We start from the raw sequence: 16,886 nt of genomic DNA, 5'->3' as shown, positions 1-16,886 counted from the left end.
TCTCTCCTCTTTTGATACACTTTTACGAGGCTTCGACTCTAATACTGATTTCATTCTAGTTCTTAGACATTTGTGCTGCTTTCGACACTCTTAATCATCATCTTTTTATCAGGTTTACATTGCATAGGCATTTCTGCTACAGTCCTAAATTGGTTTTCATCCTATTTATCAGACAGCACTCAACAGATTAATATTGGTAATCACTCTTCCGCTCATTATAAGATTTCTTCTGCTGTCCAAGGATCTTCTCTTTCTCCAATTCTTTTCAACATTTACCTGCTTCCTCTGTTATGTTCTCTCCTCTTTAAACATTCAATTCAAACTATATGCCGATGACATTCAGTTTTTGGTTCCTTATAACACTTCATGGTCTTCCACTCTTTCAATGGTTACTCTATCTATATAAACACGATCAATACCTGGTTATCACACAACCACCTTAAACTAAACCCTTCTAAAACAGAAATTGTCTAACATCTATTACAAACCCCACAACTGGTCCTCCCTCTCATCTCTTAATAAACAGCATTTCCATCCCTGTTCTAAGTCAAGCACATAACCTAGGAGTGCTGATAAATTCTGATCTCTCGTTGACACAACATTTCTGCTATAACAAAAAATCATTTTTCACACTACAAAGAAAGAAATATCTGACTGGCCATCTTTTGATGAAGTCTCCTCTATAGAAGTTGAAACTATTATAAAAAAAATTAAATTCAACGAGTCACCCTTTAGATTCTATACCTTTGGTTGCCCTAAAACCTATTGCTCATATTATAGCCCCCATATTTGCAAAAATTGTTAACCTCTCTCTAGCTGAAGGATATCTGCCACAAGTTCTGAAATCAGCTGTTATTAAACCCATTTTAAAGAAACCCTCCTTAAACCCCGAAGTATTAAGTATAGGCCTATATCGAATCTCTTGTCTAGCAAAAATAATTGAAAAAATTGTTCATAAACAATTAATAGAACACTTAGAATCTAACAATATTTTATATCCAAACCAATTTGGCTTCCGTCAATATCTGAATACAGAAACAATCATCATCATTAACTGATACATTTTTAAAAGGTTTTGACTCTGGACAAAAATATATTCTAGTTTTATTACACTTGTCTGCGGCATTTGATACGATAGATCATAATATTTTAATAAGATTAAAAAAAATTGGCCTTATAAATAAAACCCTTGATTGGATAGTGTCTTTCTTACAACAAAGATCCTTTCAAGTGAAAATAGGAAATAATTTCTCCGATAAAATTCAACTTCAAACTGGTGTCCCACAAGGGTCCGCTTTATCGGTGACCGTTAAATATTTATCTTCTTCCAGTGTGTCATCTCTTAGCAGGTTTAGGTCTAAATTTTTATATCTATGCCGACGACATTCAGCTTCTTATACCTATTCTTGGCACTATTGAACAAACATTTAAATTAATAAACATCTATCTCGGAGCCCTCAACCAATTACTATGCCATATGAAATTAGCCCTAAATATGGAAAAAACAGAAATGATTCTCCTTGACAGAAAAGTAAAAGATAGCTTTGCTAGTACAAATAATACCTTTTTATTACCCAACAATATTAAACTAGTATTATCTGAATCAGTCAAAGACTTAGGAATTACCATCGATTGTCAGCTAAATTTTAAAAAACATATTTCTCTTAAATTACGAGAAGGATATTATAAATTGTTGGTGTTGTGAAAGTTGAAGCTGCTTTTAGATGTTAATGATTTCCGATTGATGCTGCAAGCTTTGATATTTTCATCCTTAGACTATTGTAATTCCCTTCTTAGGCCTTCCACAATCTACTTTGCACCCTTTACATGTGCTTCAGAACTCTGCAGCAAGGGTTTTAACAAATTGTAAAAAACGTGAACATATCACCCTTGTTTTAATCAATCTGCATTGGCTGCCAATAACACAAAGAATATCTGGTTCTTTATTGACAAATCCTATATCTCCAATACTTTATTCTCTTCACTGGCTTTCAATTAAATTCAGGATCCAAAATAAAACGCTGTCCATTATTCATTCACTCATATACAACTCATCCTTCAACTTGGTTGTGCTCCATTCTGGGAATTTATAAACCAACGCAACACTTAAGATCTCTAAATAAAAACCTACTGGATGTTCCTTCGGTCTGTCTTGCAAGGCTGGACATCACTCTAAAAACATTTCTCTCGGTTGCAGATCCATCTATTTGGAATTCCTTACCATATTCACTTCATCAAATTTCAAACTCACAACAATTCAAGAAATCATTAAAAACGTACCAATTTCAATTAGCTTTTGAGATTTTTGCATCAGAACACACTTAACGACTGTCGACTATCATCCTCTGCTCATTCTCTAGTTTCTTCTTTTAAAAATAGTTGTACTTTGGTATTCTGAATACTAAGACTGGATATCAATTGTAGTTTTTTAATTTTGTTCGTCCATTGTTTGTGTTATCTAGTTTTTATACTCTACTGTGCTGGTTTTTTGTATTTTATTAGGTATGTACTGTATGTAAACAGTTTTTATTAATTTTTATATTATAAAAGCGGTATATAAACATTTTTAAATAGAATGCTGAAAAAATATATTTTATTTGGAAACAGGTTTAAAAATCACATTGCAGTTTTTCTTTACAGAAAAAAATTCTTAATTTTAGAAAAGCCATTCTGCTGGTTATTTTTTCAAAATTATTATAATTATAAGAGTATAGAAACTAGTAAATATGCAATAGTTACAGTAGAAAACAATTAACCATCAATGCCAAGCACCTAAATGGCTTATACATAACAGATGGAATAGCTATGAAATACACCTATCCCTAGAACCTCTAATGAAATATTAATTGTAGCAAGAATAGTTAATGGAATTTCTCTGAAATTATTGAAGGAGGCACACAAAAAAGTCAAAATATCCAAACAAGTGTAAAAACAGCCCCACAGAACAGATTCACTCAAAAAACATAAGCTCTGGAATCCAAAGGGCATTTGATGACTTGAGTCTGATTTGATTCTTTGAATTTTTATATACTATAGTGGATCAACTTAGAAATCTGATGTTTTCTGCACTGCAACATAAATGACAACAGTGAAAATAATTTTTCTATTTGTAATTACTATTAAAATACCAAGGTAGAAAGTTAATGTGTCTGTGCTGAAGAGAAACTTAATTTTTAAGTTGCTCTGCAAGTTTAGGTGCATGTTTTATAACTCCATGGCCTGCATGTGTGTGTTAACAGTTGTTCTGTATGTGTGTGTGTGTTTTGCAGTTAGGCTGGGAAGGGGTAAGAATACCTGCAGGGGTAATAGAACAAAGCAATGAAGAATGTGTGTCTCTTGACACACTCATACCTTTCTCAGCATCTACTTTCTTCTTTCTACACAAACACTCTCCCCCTCCTACATCACCAATCCTCCATCCTTCCCCCTCCCTCAAAGAACCACCTCAGTTGCTGGCTCTGCCTCCACCTCATCTTCAGCTAGAAGGGCTTGGACACCTCACCAGCTCAGCCGCTTGGGCTGCCAGTGTTGTATTTTCTTCAGCTGGCAGCATCTCAGAAGTCACCACCAGCATCGCTGCTCCATTCCAACAGCAGCTCCAGCTAGCTGCTGCTCCCCATCTGTGATGTCAGCATTAGACTGACAGACATGCAGATGGAAAAAACACACACATAAGCACTTTATGTTATAAAACGCACTAAAAAGTCATTCATCTTAATATTCAGAATGCAAGAATTTGGCTAAGCTATTATACAACTATCCTATTTTACCACTTCTCAGAGGTATGGAAATATTTATTTGCACTTTAAAAACTACATAGTGAATGAAAGACAAGAACAAGTGTGCTAAGCAGTGCAAATATGCACTTAATCTCAGACAAGTTATGTCAGTTTAGTTTGAGCTTCTTTGGTGAAGATTCCCCCTCTTCCTTCTTTAACCATTTGTGCATTAACCCTGCACTGGTTTTCTTTGGCGTATTAGCTTTGCTGCTCTGTTTCAATGAACCAGGGGGGCTGGGCTCTTCTTTCTTTGGGGATTTGCTTTTTAACCAGTCAAACATCTTTCTGCTGCTAGCACTCAGTGTGGGTTCCTAGGAAGGGTGAAAGGAAACAGATTACTATTAAAAAGAAAACATAACAGACAACTGAGGAAGTGAAAGTACAATGCCAGCAAGGGTCATATCCAGACCATCAGTAAGTCTGTATGTGTAACTCTACAATTTGTAACATGAACATATGGAAAGTAATGAGCCTAGAGAAAGTTATTATGCTTTTCAGTTCCACATATCTTGGTATTGCTTACAGATTTCGCTCACATTTTAGCACAAATTTGCCATAAGGAGAAATTACTACTTACCTGATAATTTCCTTTCTTCTAAGGAAAGCAGCCCAAGCCACCCAGTGGGTTATGCACCTCTACCAGCAGATGGAGTCGGAGTAAAGCTGATCACATGGACATATAGCCCTACTCCATCAGCCTGCCTGTATTCTCTGGAAAAGCCAAACTGTGGACAAACTGATTATACTTGAACATGACTATTAAGTCAAACACACATGCTTCCAACCAATTTGGAACTTACAGCACAGGTAGGTGGCACCCCTATGGGTAGGCCACTAGATGTTCCTAGTTCTCCATAGATAGGACTAGGAATTAGCAGCTCCTCTCCTATGAGCTAGCTGAGGTGGAGGACCTGGCGATAAAAGGGTCAAGGGGAGATTTGCAGGAATAGTAGAGGAGAAAGTTTCTATGGGAGAGGAACCCTAGAGTAAAGGGTTCTTTCCCACTAGGGAGGCCTCCAGCCTTTCCCTAATTCTTTTGGGAGAATCAAATCGATGCACATCCTACCAGGTTAGGATCTGCTTAGAGGGAGGTAAAGCAGCTCCAGAGCTTGCACTGAATCTGAAACATATTTCAGCCTAAGCTTTGAGGAAGGTTACCCCAGGTTCAGCAGCCAGGTCACCAATTCTTGACAATACTCTGCAAGAACAAATAAGGAGAAATCTCCAACTAAAAATCAAAGGAGCATTTGGGAAGACTCTTCTCAGGATCTTCAGGGAGGACAGAGGTGCAAGCTGGGGCATCCTGTAAAGGTCTGCAGGACCCAAGTAGGACTGGGGAAAATTCCCAGGGAACCAGTGCCATTCAGGGCTGGCCAGGAGCAGGGAAACCACCACACTCCCCAATTCAAGGAAGTCAGGACCCTTCCTTACACAGAAAGAGTAAAAGGATAATCCTTGTACAATTATCACACTTTGGAAATTGATTTGCCATTTAACATAAATCAGTAAATGTTTTATTTGAACACCCCTTCCTGTGTTCCATCTCCTTGATTACACATCCTCAGAAAATACCTATCACAAAGAGGTCACTTACCACACCTGGGCCATAGCAGAAGCTTCTCCCATAGAAAGAACTTATCCTTGGGGACAGTGGAAAAGAAAGCCTCAAGACAAATTCATTTATGTACCCTCTGAGGAGATGGTCCTCAGGAGAAAAGGGTTACAGATAAAGTAATTAACATTCACTACATTTAGGGGCTGGGTATAACACTTACCAGTCCTTCAATGAATAAAACAAGACCACCACTCTGTGAGGTCCACATACAAGGATGAACTAAAAGGCAAGTTGGCAGCCAAGGGCGGGTTGTGGATTGGCCTGTCTTCTTTAGTAATTTCTCCTTCCTCTGCATTCAGGCAGGCCAATCCACATGAGTGGGATGTACCAAAGCTACTTGGGCAGGAGACTGCCTGCAGATCAGACAACACCGCATGTGCAAAAACTGCCTCCTTCTGAGCCCAAATAACTAAGCAGTAATACTTGGAAAAGGTGTGTAAAGATGACCATGTCTTTGATTGGAAAATCAACAGGAGACCATTGAATCTCCACCCACAATACTGCCTGAGCCCTCATGGAATGCAGTCTGACCTGCTTCGGCAAATCCAGCATCCACAAAGGTGGCCATGCCGACTTCCTTAACCCAGTGGGCTATAGTTGCCTGCATCACTGGTTCACTGTTTACCTCCACCATGTAGCACAAACAGTCAGACTTCCTCACAGTTTTAGTAACTTCCAAGTACTGTATTAGATGCTGCTTGACATCCAAAGCACGCAAGAGATTATATTCACCCTCATCTCTATTCCTGTCCAGCGTGGGCAGAGAAACTGACTGATTCAAATGAAACTTTGAAACCATTTTCGGCAAAAAGGAAGTTACATTTGAAGCTGTACCACCCTCAGTGTCACATGCAGAAATAGCTCACGGCAAAAGAGAGCCCGCAGCTCGGAAACCCAATGTGCTGAACAGATTGCCACTAGAAAAACCATCTTCAAGGTAAATAGCTTCAAGGAGAGACTACCTAGCGGTCGAAAGATAGGACCAGACATGAAATCCAAGACCAGATTAAGGTTCTACAAAGGCAATGGTAGCCGCAAGGGAAGACGAAGGTGCTCAACTCCCTTCGAGAACCGGGACACATTAGGATAAGACGACAAAGGCCTACCATTGACTCACCCCCTATAACAGAGATGACACTTGAACCTTCAAGGTGTTAAGGGGCAAGCCTTCCTGCAAAAATTCCCAAATTAATGGAATTTCCACTTTGAGAGGCTGAGAACCTCACTCCTCATGCCAGGCCTTGAAAACTCTCCAAACTCTAACATAAGCCAAAGACGTAGAAAATTTTCTAGCTTGGAGCAAAGTGGAAATCACTGAAGGGCCAAACCGTAAGACAAAATTGAATGGGTCATCATGTAGAATGGGTCCCTGCTGCAACAGATCCTTCCAGGGCTGCAGCCTGAGAGAGAACTGCCCACCAATAGCCTCTGCAGATTGGCATACCACAGAATCCGGGACCAATTCGGAACCACCAAAAGCACAATTTCAGTCTGGCTTGCAATCTTTTGAACAATCCTGCCTATCAGCGGCCATGGCAGGAAGGCATATAGTACCCCATCCCGCAGCCAAGCCTGAACAAGAGCATTAATATGCAGACTTTTTGGATCCCTTCTGCGACTGAAGAACCGTGGAACTTTTACACTGGTTGAGGTTGCCAGCAAAACCAGAGAGACGGGCAACCACAGTGTGTAGCTAAGAGCTGAAAGGCTTCGTCTGACAACTCCCACTCTCCTGGGTCCAAGCTCTGTCTGCTGAGAAAGTCAGACCTTACGTTGTCCTTTCTGGCAATGAGGAAGGCAGATGTATCTAGAAGATGTTGCTCTGTCCATAACATGAGCGCATCTATCTCCTCCGAAACTTGTTGGCTCTTGATTCTGCCCTGATTAATGTAAGCCACAATCATCACATTGTCCAACATTAACTGGACCACCCGAGCCTCTAAACTCTTGGCAAAACTTAAGCACGCTAGCCAAATTGCATGTGCTTCTAGTCAATTGTTGCTCCACTGACTCTCCTTGACGGTTGAGTGAACTTGCACCAGCAACTCCTGACAGTGAGCCACCAACTCTGAAGACACTGTAAGTAAGTTTAGGGGTGCAGGGACCTGTATGCTACAGGACAATTCCAATTTCCCTCCCACCTTACTTACTATCATAAGTCATGAAAAAACGTGTATTCTCCTCAAACACATTTATCAGATTAAGCAGGGCTTAGCATTTAGAAGACAACAATTCCTGTCTCTAATATCCTGGCCACTAAGCACCAGTTTTTCCTAAAGAAAGTTCTGTATCATGGTGATTTCATGCATGCCATAAATATTAGCCTGCTTATATATTAATACTTATGGCTAACTTACTTACCCTGAGGTCCAGATTTCAGGTGATCTCTCTTCACCTCTGAAGCAGGCTCTGGCTGGAGAGCCGGAGAATGTGGGCAGAGGAGAGGCTTGCTTCTGGCAGAGCAGGCAGGCAGTTCTGGAAGGAGACTTAGCCTGGCAAATACCAGAGCCAGAAGTATCTCGGGCTTGCTCTGGCACCTCATCTCAGACTCTGTGTCACTTTTTGCACCTAAGCAGGGTCTCTCCTCTCTCCTGCCCTCGTCTCTTGGCCACATCCTATTCTTCTCTTTCTTCAATAGCAGGGCTGCTGGTCTGCTTCAGCTTCCCCTTTCTTTTCTTTCAGAGGTCCCTTTCTCTGGTCTCAGGGTTTTTCTCAGGATTCTCCCCCTCAGTGTTCACTTCCCTAGAGGGTCCTTCGCTTTTTCGAGGATGCCTGGGCATAGATTTCGCTCTCCAGGTTTTCTGCTAGGGTTTGTGCTTTTTTTTTTGCCCACATCTTATACTTTCCATCTGATAAATATGTATAAGCTCATGAATAATCATGTGATGGGTGGAGTCTTTTGCCACATTGCAGGTCTTTCCCCTCTCCCCATTTATTCAGGGGGGGAGGGGGAGGAACTGCCATGTCTGTACACCAAGCTGTTATGCCAAAGCAGAGTGTTTTTTTCTGTTTCAGACTGCCCCCCCCCCGTCACCCAGGGTGTGTGTGTGTGTGGGGGGGGGGGTGGATGTCTCTCTTACCTTTGCTTCCTTTGGCTCTTCCATGCCACCTGCTTATGGGCTTAAATTGTTGTCTGTCAGCTTTGTTCCTATTGACACAGGAACATGACAACAGGTACATCTTGATAAGGTATCAGGGCAAAGTCTTCATTTTCCACTGAGACAGCATGGTTTTAAAAGTTCACCTGGGTAAATTCTCTCTCTTGCTGTGACAGCATTTGGGGCCTGTCAACACACTGGTCTGTAAGCCTCTTTGGCTATTAGTATTCATTTTTGGTGATTCAGTGGTAACACAAGATCTCTCTCTACTGTTCGCATCTTTCGTGAGCACTAACCATTCCAGCGACTCTAAGGAAACTCTGTTCCTGAGATGATATACCTACAACTACAACCACCATTGCAAGTGGATGCACATTTTCAATAGCAAGTGAAGCCTTACCCTCTAAGTCCTGAGACTGCAGTATCCACCAGGAAAGCAAGGTGTGTTGAAGAGGCCACGTGAGTGATCTCACCCAGGGGACAACCTCCAAGGTGGCTGCCATTAAACCCAGTACCTGAAGATAAGACCACACTATTGGGCAAATAGCCCAGATCAGGGTTTGAGTTTGAACCATCAACGTCTGAATGTGACTCTCTGGCAGAAATACTCTGCCCCTCCTCTTATCAAAACAAATGCTGAGATACTCCAGCATCTGAGATGGCTGTAATCTGCTCTTGGCCAAGTTCACCACCCAGTTTAACTCTTGCAGTAATAAGACCACTTTGCATGAAGCCAAGTGCCTTTCTTCCACACTTTTGGCCTGAATCAACCAGTCAACTAGATATGGGTAAACCAGGATACAGTCCCTGCGCAAGGATGCCGCTACTACCAAAATGACTTGGAGAAGGTCATGGGTGCAGTGGCCAGCCCAAAGGGCAGGGTCTGAAACTGATGAGGATGTCCCAGAATGGCAAACTATAGGAACAGTTGATGCTCCCACTGAATGGGAATTTGTAGATATGCCTTCATCAGATCTAGAGACATGAGAAATTCCCTTGATTGCACCGCCATTATTACGGAGCGCAGAGTTCCCATACGGAAATGAGCACCCTCAAATATTGACTCTTGAGTTCCAGGATGGGCCGAAAGGATCCCTCCTTTTTGGGCACGACAAAATAAATGGAATAACGGCCCATATTTTCTTGCGATTCGAGAACACTAACAGCCTTTAAGTCTAAAAACCTCATTAAGGTAGTCTCTGTTGTCACCCTCTTCTGTAGGGAGTTGAAGGGAGAGACGATAAAAGCATCCAGAGGAATGCGAAGAAACTCTAGAGCATAGTCTTCTCATCACTTTCAGGATCCATTGGTCTGACGTGATCCAGATCCACCTCTGATAAGAGTGAGATAGATGCCTACTTATCTCTTGCCCTAGTAAGCGAGTCTGCATACCTTTATTATAAAGATAGAGGTGCTCCACTCCCAGAGCCTGCAATCTTAAGAGGCTTTCTGGGCGAAAGGACAGAGACCTCTGAGTAGTCGTTCTTCCACAGGGATTAGAACACCTATAGTCTTTAACACTGCCCCTTGCCTCAAAAGGATTAGATGCTGGCTTCTTATCCTCTGGCAAATGAAAGACCTGGGATTTCCCCCCTCTATTTGTCATTTTCTCCAACTCACTGTTAAATAAAAGCTGCTGGCACTAACTTTCAAAAAGGAGATAGAGAAGCTTTTAAACTAGAACAAGGGGGAAAGCAGACAGTCACTCAGCAGTGCATGGTTCGGAGAAATGTATTCTTGAAGGATATTAATGAAACAGGAGAGTTAGGGCATCCCAACAGAGAGGGTCCATTAAAAGCAAACATAGTCCATGTGCCTATATGTAAAAAATCACCGAAGCTAATGATTTCCGAATTATCCCTAACAACTGAAAAGCAGGTTGTTAATACAAACAAAGAACACACTTTGAAATATTTGTATGCCAATGCCAGACGTATAAGAAGTAAGATGGGAGAGTTAGAGTTTATAGCAGCAAATGATGAGATTGACATAATTGGCATCACAGAGACTTGGTGGAAGGAGGATAGCCAATGGGATAGTGCTATATAAGGGTACAAATTATATCACAATGATAGGGAGGATCAACTTGGTGGGGGTGTGGCACTTTATGTCCAGGAGGGTACAGAGTCCAACAGGATCAAGATCATACAAGAGACTAAATGCTCAGTAGAATCTATATGGGTAGAAATCCATGTGTGTTGGGTAAGAGTATAATGATAGGCGTATACTACTGTCCACCTGGACAAAACAGACAGATAATGAAATGCTTAGAAATCAGGGAAGCTAACCAATTTGGCAGTGCAATAATAATGGGAGATTTCAATTACCAAACAAAAAAAGTTTTCTCAAAGTAAGTCAACAACGAGTGATATAAACTAGGAAAAAACGTTATAACCCAAGTTTTAACTAAACAGGTATCAAGCATTCATATTTTTAGCTTAGGGACCTTCATAACATCCACAGTGCTGCAAGTTAATACTTGTGTTCTGCACTTTAATGGAACATGTTTAATCATAGGTCCATGAGTCCATTCAATGAACAAAATTATATTAACCAAAAATGCAAAAATTATTTTGTTCATTGAATGGACTCATGGACCTATGATTAAACATGATCCATTAAAGTGCAGAACACAAGTATTAACTTGCAGCACTGTGGATGTTATGAAGGTCCCTAAGCTAAAAATATGAATGCTTGATACCTGTTTAGTTAAAACTTGGGTTACAATGTTTTTTCCTAGTAGATTTCAATTACCCCAATATTGACAGGGAAAATGTAACATCAGGACTTGCTAGAAACAAAGTTCCTGGATGTAATAAATGACTGCTCCATGGAGCAATTTGTTCAGGAGCCAACAAGAGAGGGAGCTATTTTAGATTTAATTCTTAGTGGAACACAGGATTTGGTGAGAGAGGTAATGGTGGTGGGGCCACTTGGCAACAGTGATCATAACATGATCAAATTTAAACTAATAACTGGAAGGGGGACTATAAGTAAATCTGCAGCTCTAACACTAAACTTTCAAAAGGGAAACTTTGATAAAATGAGGAAAATAGTTAGAAAAAAACTGAAAGGTGCAGCTGCAAAGGTTAAAAGTGTTCAAGAGGCTTGGACATTGTTTAAAAATACAATCCTAGAGGTGCAGTCCATATGTATTCCACACATTAAGAAAGGTGGAAGGAAGGCAAAACGATTACTGTCATGGTTAAAAGGTGAGGTGAAAGAGGCTATTTTAGCCAAAAAAAAAATCCTTCAAAAATTGGAAGAAGGATCCATCTGAAGAAAATAGGATAAAACATAAGCATTGTCAAGTTAAGTGTAAAACATTGATAAGACAGGCAAAGATAGAATTTGAATTGAAGTTGGCCACAGAGGCAAAAACTCATAATAAAAACTTTTAAAAATATGTCCGAAACAAGAAAACTGTGAGGGAGTTGGCTGGACCATTAGATGACAGAGGGGCTCTTAGGGAAGATAAGGCCATTGCAGAAAGACTAAATGAATTATTTGCTTCCGTGTTTACTAATGAGGATGTTGGGGAGATACCAGTTCCAGAGATGGTTTTCAGGGGTGATGAGTCAGGCAAACTGAACAAAATCACTGTGAACCTGGAAGATGTAGTAGGCCAGATTGACAAACTAAAGAGTAGCAAATCACCTGGACCGGATGGTGTGCATCCTAGAGTACTGAAGGAACTCAAAAATGAAATTTCTGATCTATTAGTTGAAATTTGTAACCTATCATTAAAATCATCCATTGTACCTGAAGACTGGAGGGTGGCCAATGTAACCCCAATATTTAAAAAAGGCTCAGGGGCGATCTGGGTAACTATAGACCAGTGAGCCTGAGTTCAGTGCTGGGAAAAATAGTGGAAACTATTCTCAAGATCAAAATCGTAGAGCACATAGAAAGACACGGTTTAATGGAACACAGTCAACATGGATTTACCCAAGGGAAGTCTTGCCTAACAAATCTGCTTCATTTTTTGAAGGGGTTAATAAACATGTGGATAAAGGTGAACCGGTAGATGTAGTGTATCTGAATTTTCAGAAGGCGTTTGACAAAGTCCCTCATGAGAGGCTTCTAAGAAAACTAAAAAGTCATGGGATAGGAGGCAATGTCCTTTCTTGGATTACAAACTGGTTAAAAGACAGGAAACAGAGTAGGATTAAATGGTCAATTTTCTCCGTGGAAAAGGGTAAACAGTGGAGTGCCTCAGGGATCTGTATTTGGACCGGTGCTTTTCAATAGATCTGGAAAAGAATATGATAAGTGAGGTTATCAAATTTGTGGATGATACAAAATTATTCAGAGTAGTTAAACACAAGCGGATTGTGATACATTACAGGAGGATCTTGCAAGACTGGAAGACTGGGCATCCAAATGGCAGATGAAATTTAATGTAGACAAGTGCAACGTGTTGCATATAGGAAAAAATAACCCTTGCTGTAGTTACACGATGATAGGTTGCATATTAGGAGCTACCACCCAGGAAAAAGATCTAGGCATCATAGTGGATAATACTTTAAAAACGTCGGCTCAGTGTGCTGCAGCAGTCAAAAAAGCAAACAGAATGTTAGGAATTATTAGGAAGGGAATGGTTAATAAAACGGAAAATGTCATAATCTTCTATAAATCGCTCCATGGTGATACCGCACCTGGAATACTGTGTACAATTCTGGTCGCCGCATCTCAAAAAAAAGATATAGTTGTGATGAGGACGGTACAGAGAAGGGCAACAAAAACGATAAAGGGCATGGAACAGCTCACCTATGAGGAAAGGCTGAAGAGGTTAGGGCTGTTCAGCTTGGAGAAGAGATGGCTGAGGGGGGATATGATAGAGGTCTTTAAGAGTAGATGTAAACTGGTTATTTACACTTGCGAATAATAGAAGGACTAGGGGGCATTCCATGAAGTTAGCAAGTAGCACATTTAAGACTAATCGGAGAAAATTCGTTTTCACTCAACACACAAAGCTCTGGAATTTGTTGCCAGAAGATATGGTTAGTGCAGTTAATGTAGCTGGGTTCAAAAGGTATGGAGAAGTCCATTAATGGCTATAAATCAAGTTTACTTAGGGAATAGCCACTGCTATTAATTGCATCAGTAGCATGGGATCCTCTTAGTGTTTGGGTAATTGCCAGGTTCTTGTGGCCTGGTTTGGCCTCTTTTGGAAACAGGATGCTGGGCTTGAAGGACCTTTGGTCTGACCCAGCATGGCAATTTCTTATGTTCTTATGGGTAACCTAGTGAGACTGGACTTAGAAATTGTGTCTGCCGACCAATTTCGCAGCCACAGCCAATGCCTAGCTGCCATCACAGAAGCCACCCTTCTGGTGGCAGTGCAAACAAGGTCACAGTTCGCATCAGTTAAGGTGGCAGCTCCCGGTTCCATCACCACTCTGCTTTTCAACCCCACACCTTCACTCTCCTATGAGACATGTAGACTAGCCCAAGCCACCAGGGAGCAACAAGAGGCAATTTGTGAATATATCATCATGGCCTCAAAGGCCTGCTTAAGGATAGCTTCAATTCTCCTATCTATTCTTTAGAGCGGCACCTCCTTCCACCGGAATGGAATGGTGGTCTGTTTGGTCATAGAACACATAAGCACATCCACCTTTGGGAAATGCAACTTTTCCCTTGCCGCCGGATCCAAGGGGTACAGACCCGCCAAAGCGCATCCCCCTTTAAAGTTTGCTTCTGGAGTGCTCCATTCAAGGTCAATCAATTAAATTGCATCAAGGAGGGGGAAGAAACAATGCTTTGTGTAGGGTGACCGAAGGAAAATTGGTTCTTACCTGTTAATTTTCATTCCTTAAGTACGACAGATAAGTGGGTTTTGCATCCCTACCAATAGATGGAGGTAGAGAACAAATGTTTAAGGCACTGCTACATATTGGAGAGTGCCATCTGCAGTCCCTCAGTATCGACTTGTACCCAAGCCAAATTAAATTGAAACTCAGATCTTTAAACTTGCATCTGAAGAACCAATAGGATTAAATAGGAGGGAGGAGGAATAGCCTAGTGGTTAGAGCAGTGGGCTATGAACCAGGAGACCAGAGGTCGAGTCCCGCTGTCGCTCCTTGTGACCACATCACTCCAAGCCTGATAGCATTGCATTGGCTATCTGTACATTCGAAAATATACAAAGTTCTAACAATACAATACAACATGAATCCAAACAATGATTTGACGGGAACAACATTCAAACCACATATTCCCGCACGAGCACTAAGATCTCAGAACAAATGCCTGCTAGAAATCCCACTCATAAAAAATTCTCATCTAACACAAATAAGAGACAGAACTATATCTATTGCAGGCCCAAAGTAATGGAACTCAATGCCAGAGAATCTTCGAACAACAGACATTAAGAAATTTAAGAACGAACTGATAATGCCTACTCTGAGTAGTATAACCAATTCCATCTCACTCTGATAACCAACTATGTCCTGAACATTTCCCCATTCTCTCATCCTGCCCCATAACGATCACAAATGCATCCTATATGTCTGTCTTTGAAGTACACCCTTAGATCTGGAATTTTTCCTTAAATATTTACCTGTATGCATGTCTGCTTTTGTAATTCATTCTTTGAGAGTGTTAAATCTGTACATCATTGTGAACTAGTGATTCTCACATGGAATGACAATTGATAAAACACTCAAATAAATCTGATCAATTTTGTCAATGTAGCCAGAACAGTTTTTACAAATAAGATGCCGGGTCTCTGGAATATGGTACTTCAAGAACGAAAATTAGCAATTAAGAACCAGTTTTCCTTTCCTGTTTATATCCCAGATCAGTCCAGACAAGTGGGATGAAACAAAGCACCCCTACACTGGGCGGGCATCCGAAAGACCCACTCAACACACTATCTCCAAACATTGGCTCACCTGGAGCTCAAATATCCAACCGGTAATGACAGGAGAAAGTGTGTAGCGAAGACTGCGTTGCCGCCCTACAAATCTCTGTGGCTACACCAACTGACTCAATCCAGGAGGCTGCCTACACCCTAGTAGAGTGTGTGCTCGCAACCCCTCTGGAATCTTCCAACCCTTGCAGAGATAGGCCGAAAAAATAGCTTCCTTCAACCGAGAAGTCATGTCCTTAAAAGCTTTACTTCCCTTCTTCGCTCCCTCAAATGGATAATCCGATTACCGAAAGTTCTTGGTGACCTTCAGATACTGTAATAGAACCCAGCGAACATCCAAACGCAACTCCCTGACCTCTGGAGTTTCCAAAGACCAATTCGGAAATGCAGGGAGCTCCACAATCTGGTTCAGTTGGAATGAAGAAACCACCATGGAAAGAAATGAGGGAACCATACACAAAGATACCCCATCATCCATAATCCTCAGAAATAGCTCCCTACAGGACAAAGCCTGTAACTCTGAAATCCATCTGGCCAAACAGATCGCCACCAGAGAGACCACTTTTAGGATAAGGTCCTTCAAGCGATGCCCTCCCCAATAGCTCAAATGGAGGCCCACAGAGAACCTGAAGAACGAAGTTCAAACTCCACACCGGACACATCCTGCATAAGGGCAGTCGCAAATGTTTGACCCTGGATGCGCTGCCAAAGGTTTCCCATGCATCTTACTTTTGACACACCATAAAAGCAGCCACTTGCACACAAAGGGAGTTGAATGCCAGACACTTAGACAAGCCCTTTCGTAAAAAATCCAGAATATGAGGGATACCCGCCCTCAATGGGTCCAGGCCCTCCTCCACACACCAGGCCTCAAACACTCTCCACACCCTAACATACACCACAGACATAGATAGCCTCCTGGCCTTAAATAACATGGCAATCGCCGGCTCCAATTACCTCTTCAACTTTAAACATCTCTCAAAAACCAAGCCGCAAAACAAAAAACAGTCCACTCGATCCGAGAAGATAAGTCCTTGTCGTAGATGCCCCGGCAGATGAGCTAATCTGAGGGGCCACGACTACTGCAAGATAAAATCAGATCCAAGAACAACTAACAGCACAGCCACTCGGATGCCACCAGCATGATGCTTCCTGGATGCTTCTCTACGCATCGCAATATGCGGCCTATTAACGGCCATGGAGGAAAGACGTACAGCAGAATTCCTCTCAGGGACAAAGAACCAGAGCGTCTATTCCCTCAGCTCTGACTTCTCATCAGCAATTAAACCGTGCAGCCTTGGCATTGCTCCGTGACACCATGAGTTCTAACTGGAGACTACTCCAGTAGGATCAAATAAGGTTGAAGGCCTGTGCGGACAGCTCCCATTCCCCCAGATCCAACCGTTGCCTGCTGAGAAGGTCCACCTGCACATTGTCCACTCCGACCACATGTGAGCCATTATACCATCCAGATGCCACTCCACCCAGACAAAAAGCTCCTGGGCCTCCCCAGCTAT

The 16,886-nt window shown here is 41.5% G+C and overlaps 1 protein-coding gene across 4 annotated transcripts in view; it reads right to left on the bottom strand.

Moving 5' to 3' along the window:
• Window positions 1–3,776: 3,776 nt before the first annotated feature.
• The window catches only part of HMCES (5-hydroxymethylcytosine binding, ES cell specific), a 41,734-nt gene continuing 28,624 nt past the window's right edge, over window positions 3,777–16,886 (bottom strand). For all 4 annotated transcript variants that reach the window (XM_029579903.1, XM_029579895.1, XM_029579887.1 and 1 more), the window contains exon 7: window positions 3,777–4,090. In XM_029579903.1, the coding sequence (XP_029435763.1) occupies window positions 3,887–4,090 (204 nt within the window). In that variant the 3' untranslated portion in view covers window positions 3,777–3,886. The remainder of the gene's footprint in view (window positions 4,091–16,886) is intronic.

Source organism: Rhinatrema bivittatum, chromosome 1 (genome assembly GCF_901001135.1).
Source record: "Rhinatrema bivittatum chromosome 1, aRhiBiv1.1, whole genome shotgun sequence".
In the NCBI taxonomy this organism is placed as follows: domain Eukaryota; kingdom Metazoa; phylum Chordata; class Amphibia; order Gymnophiona; family Rhinatrematidae; genus Rhinatrema; species Rhinatrema bivittatum.
Note: the sequence above shows the minus strand (reverse complement) of the source record. Positions and strands in the feature narration are given on the sequence as shown.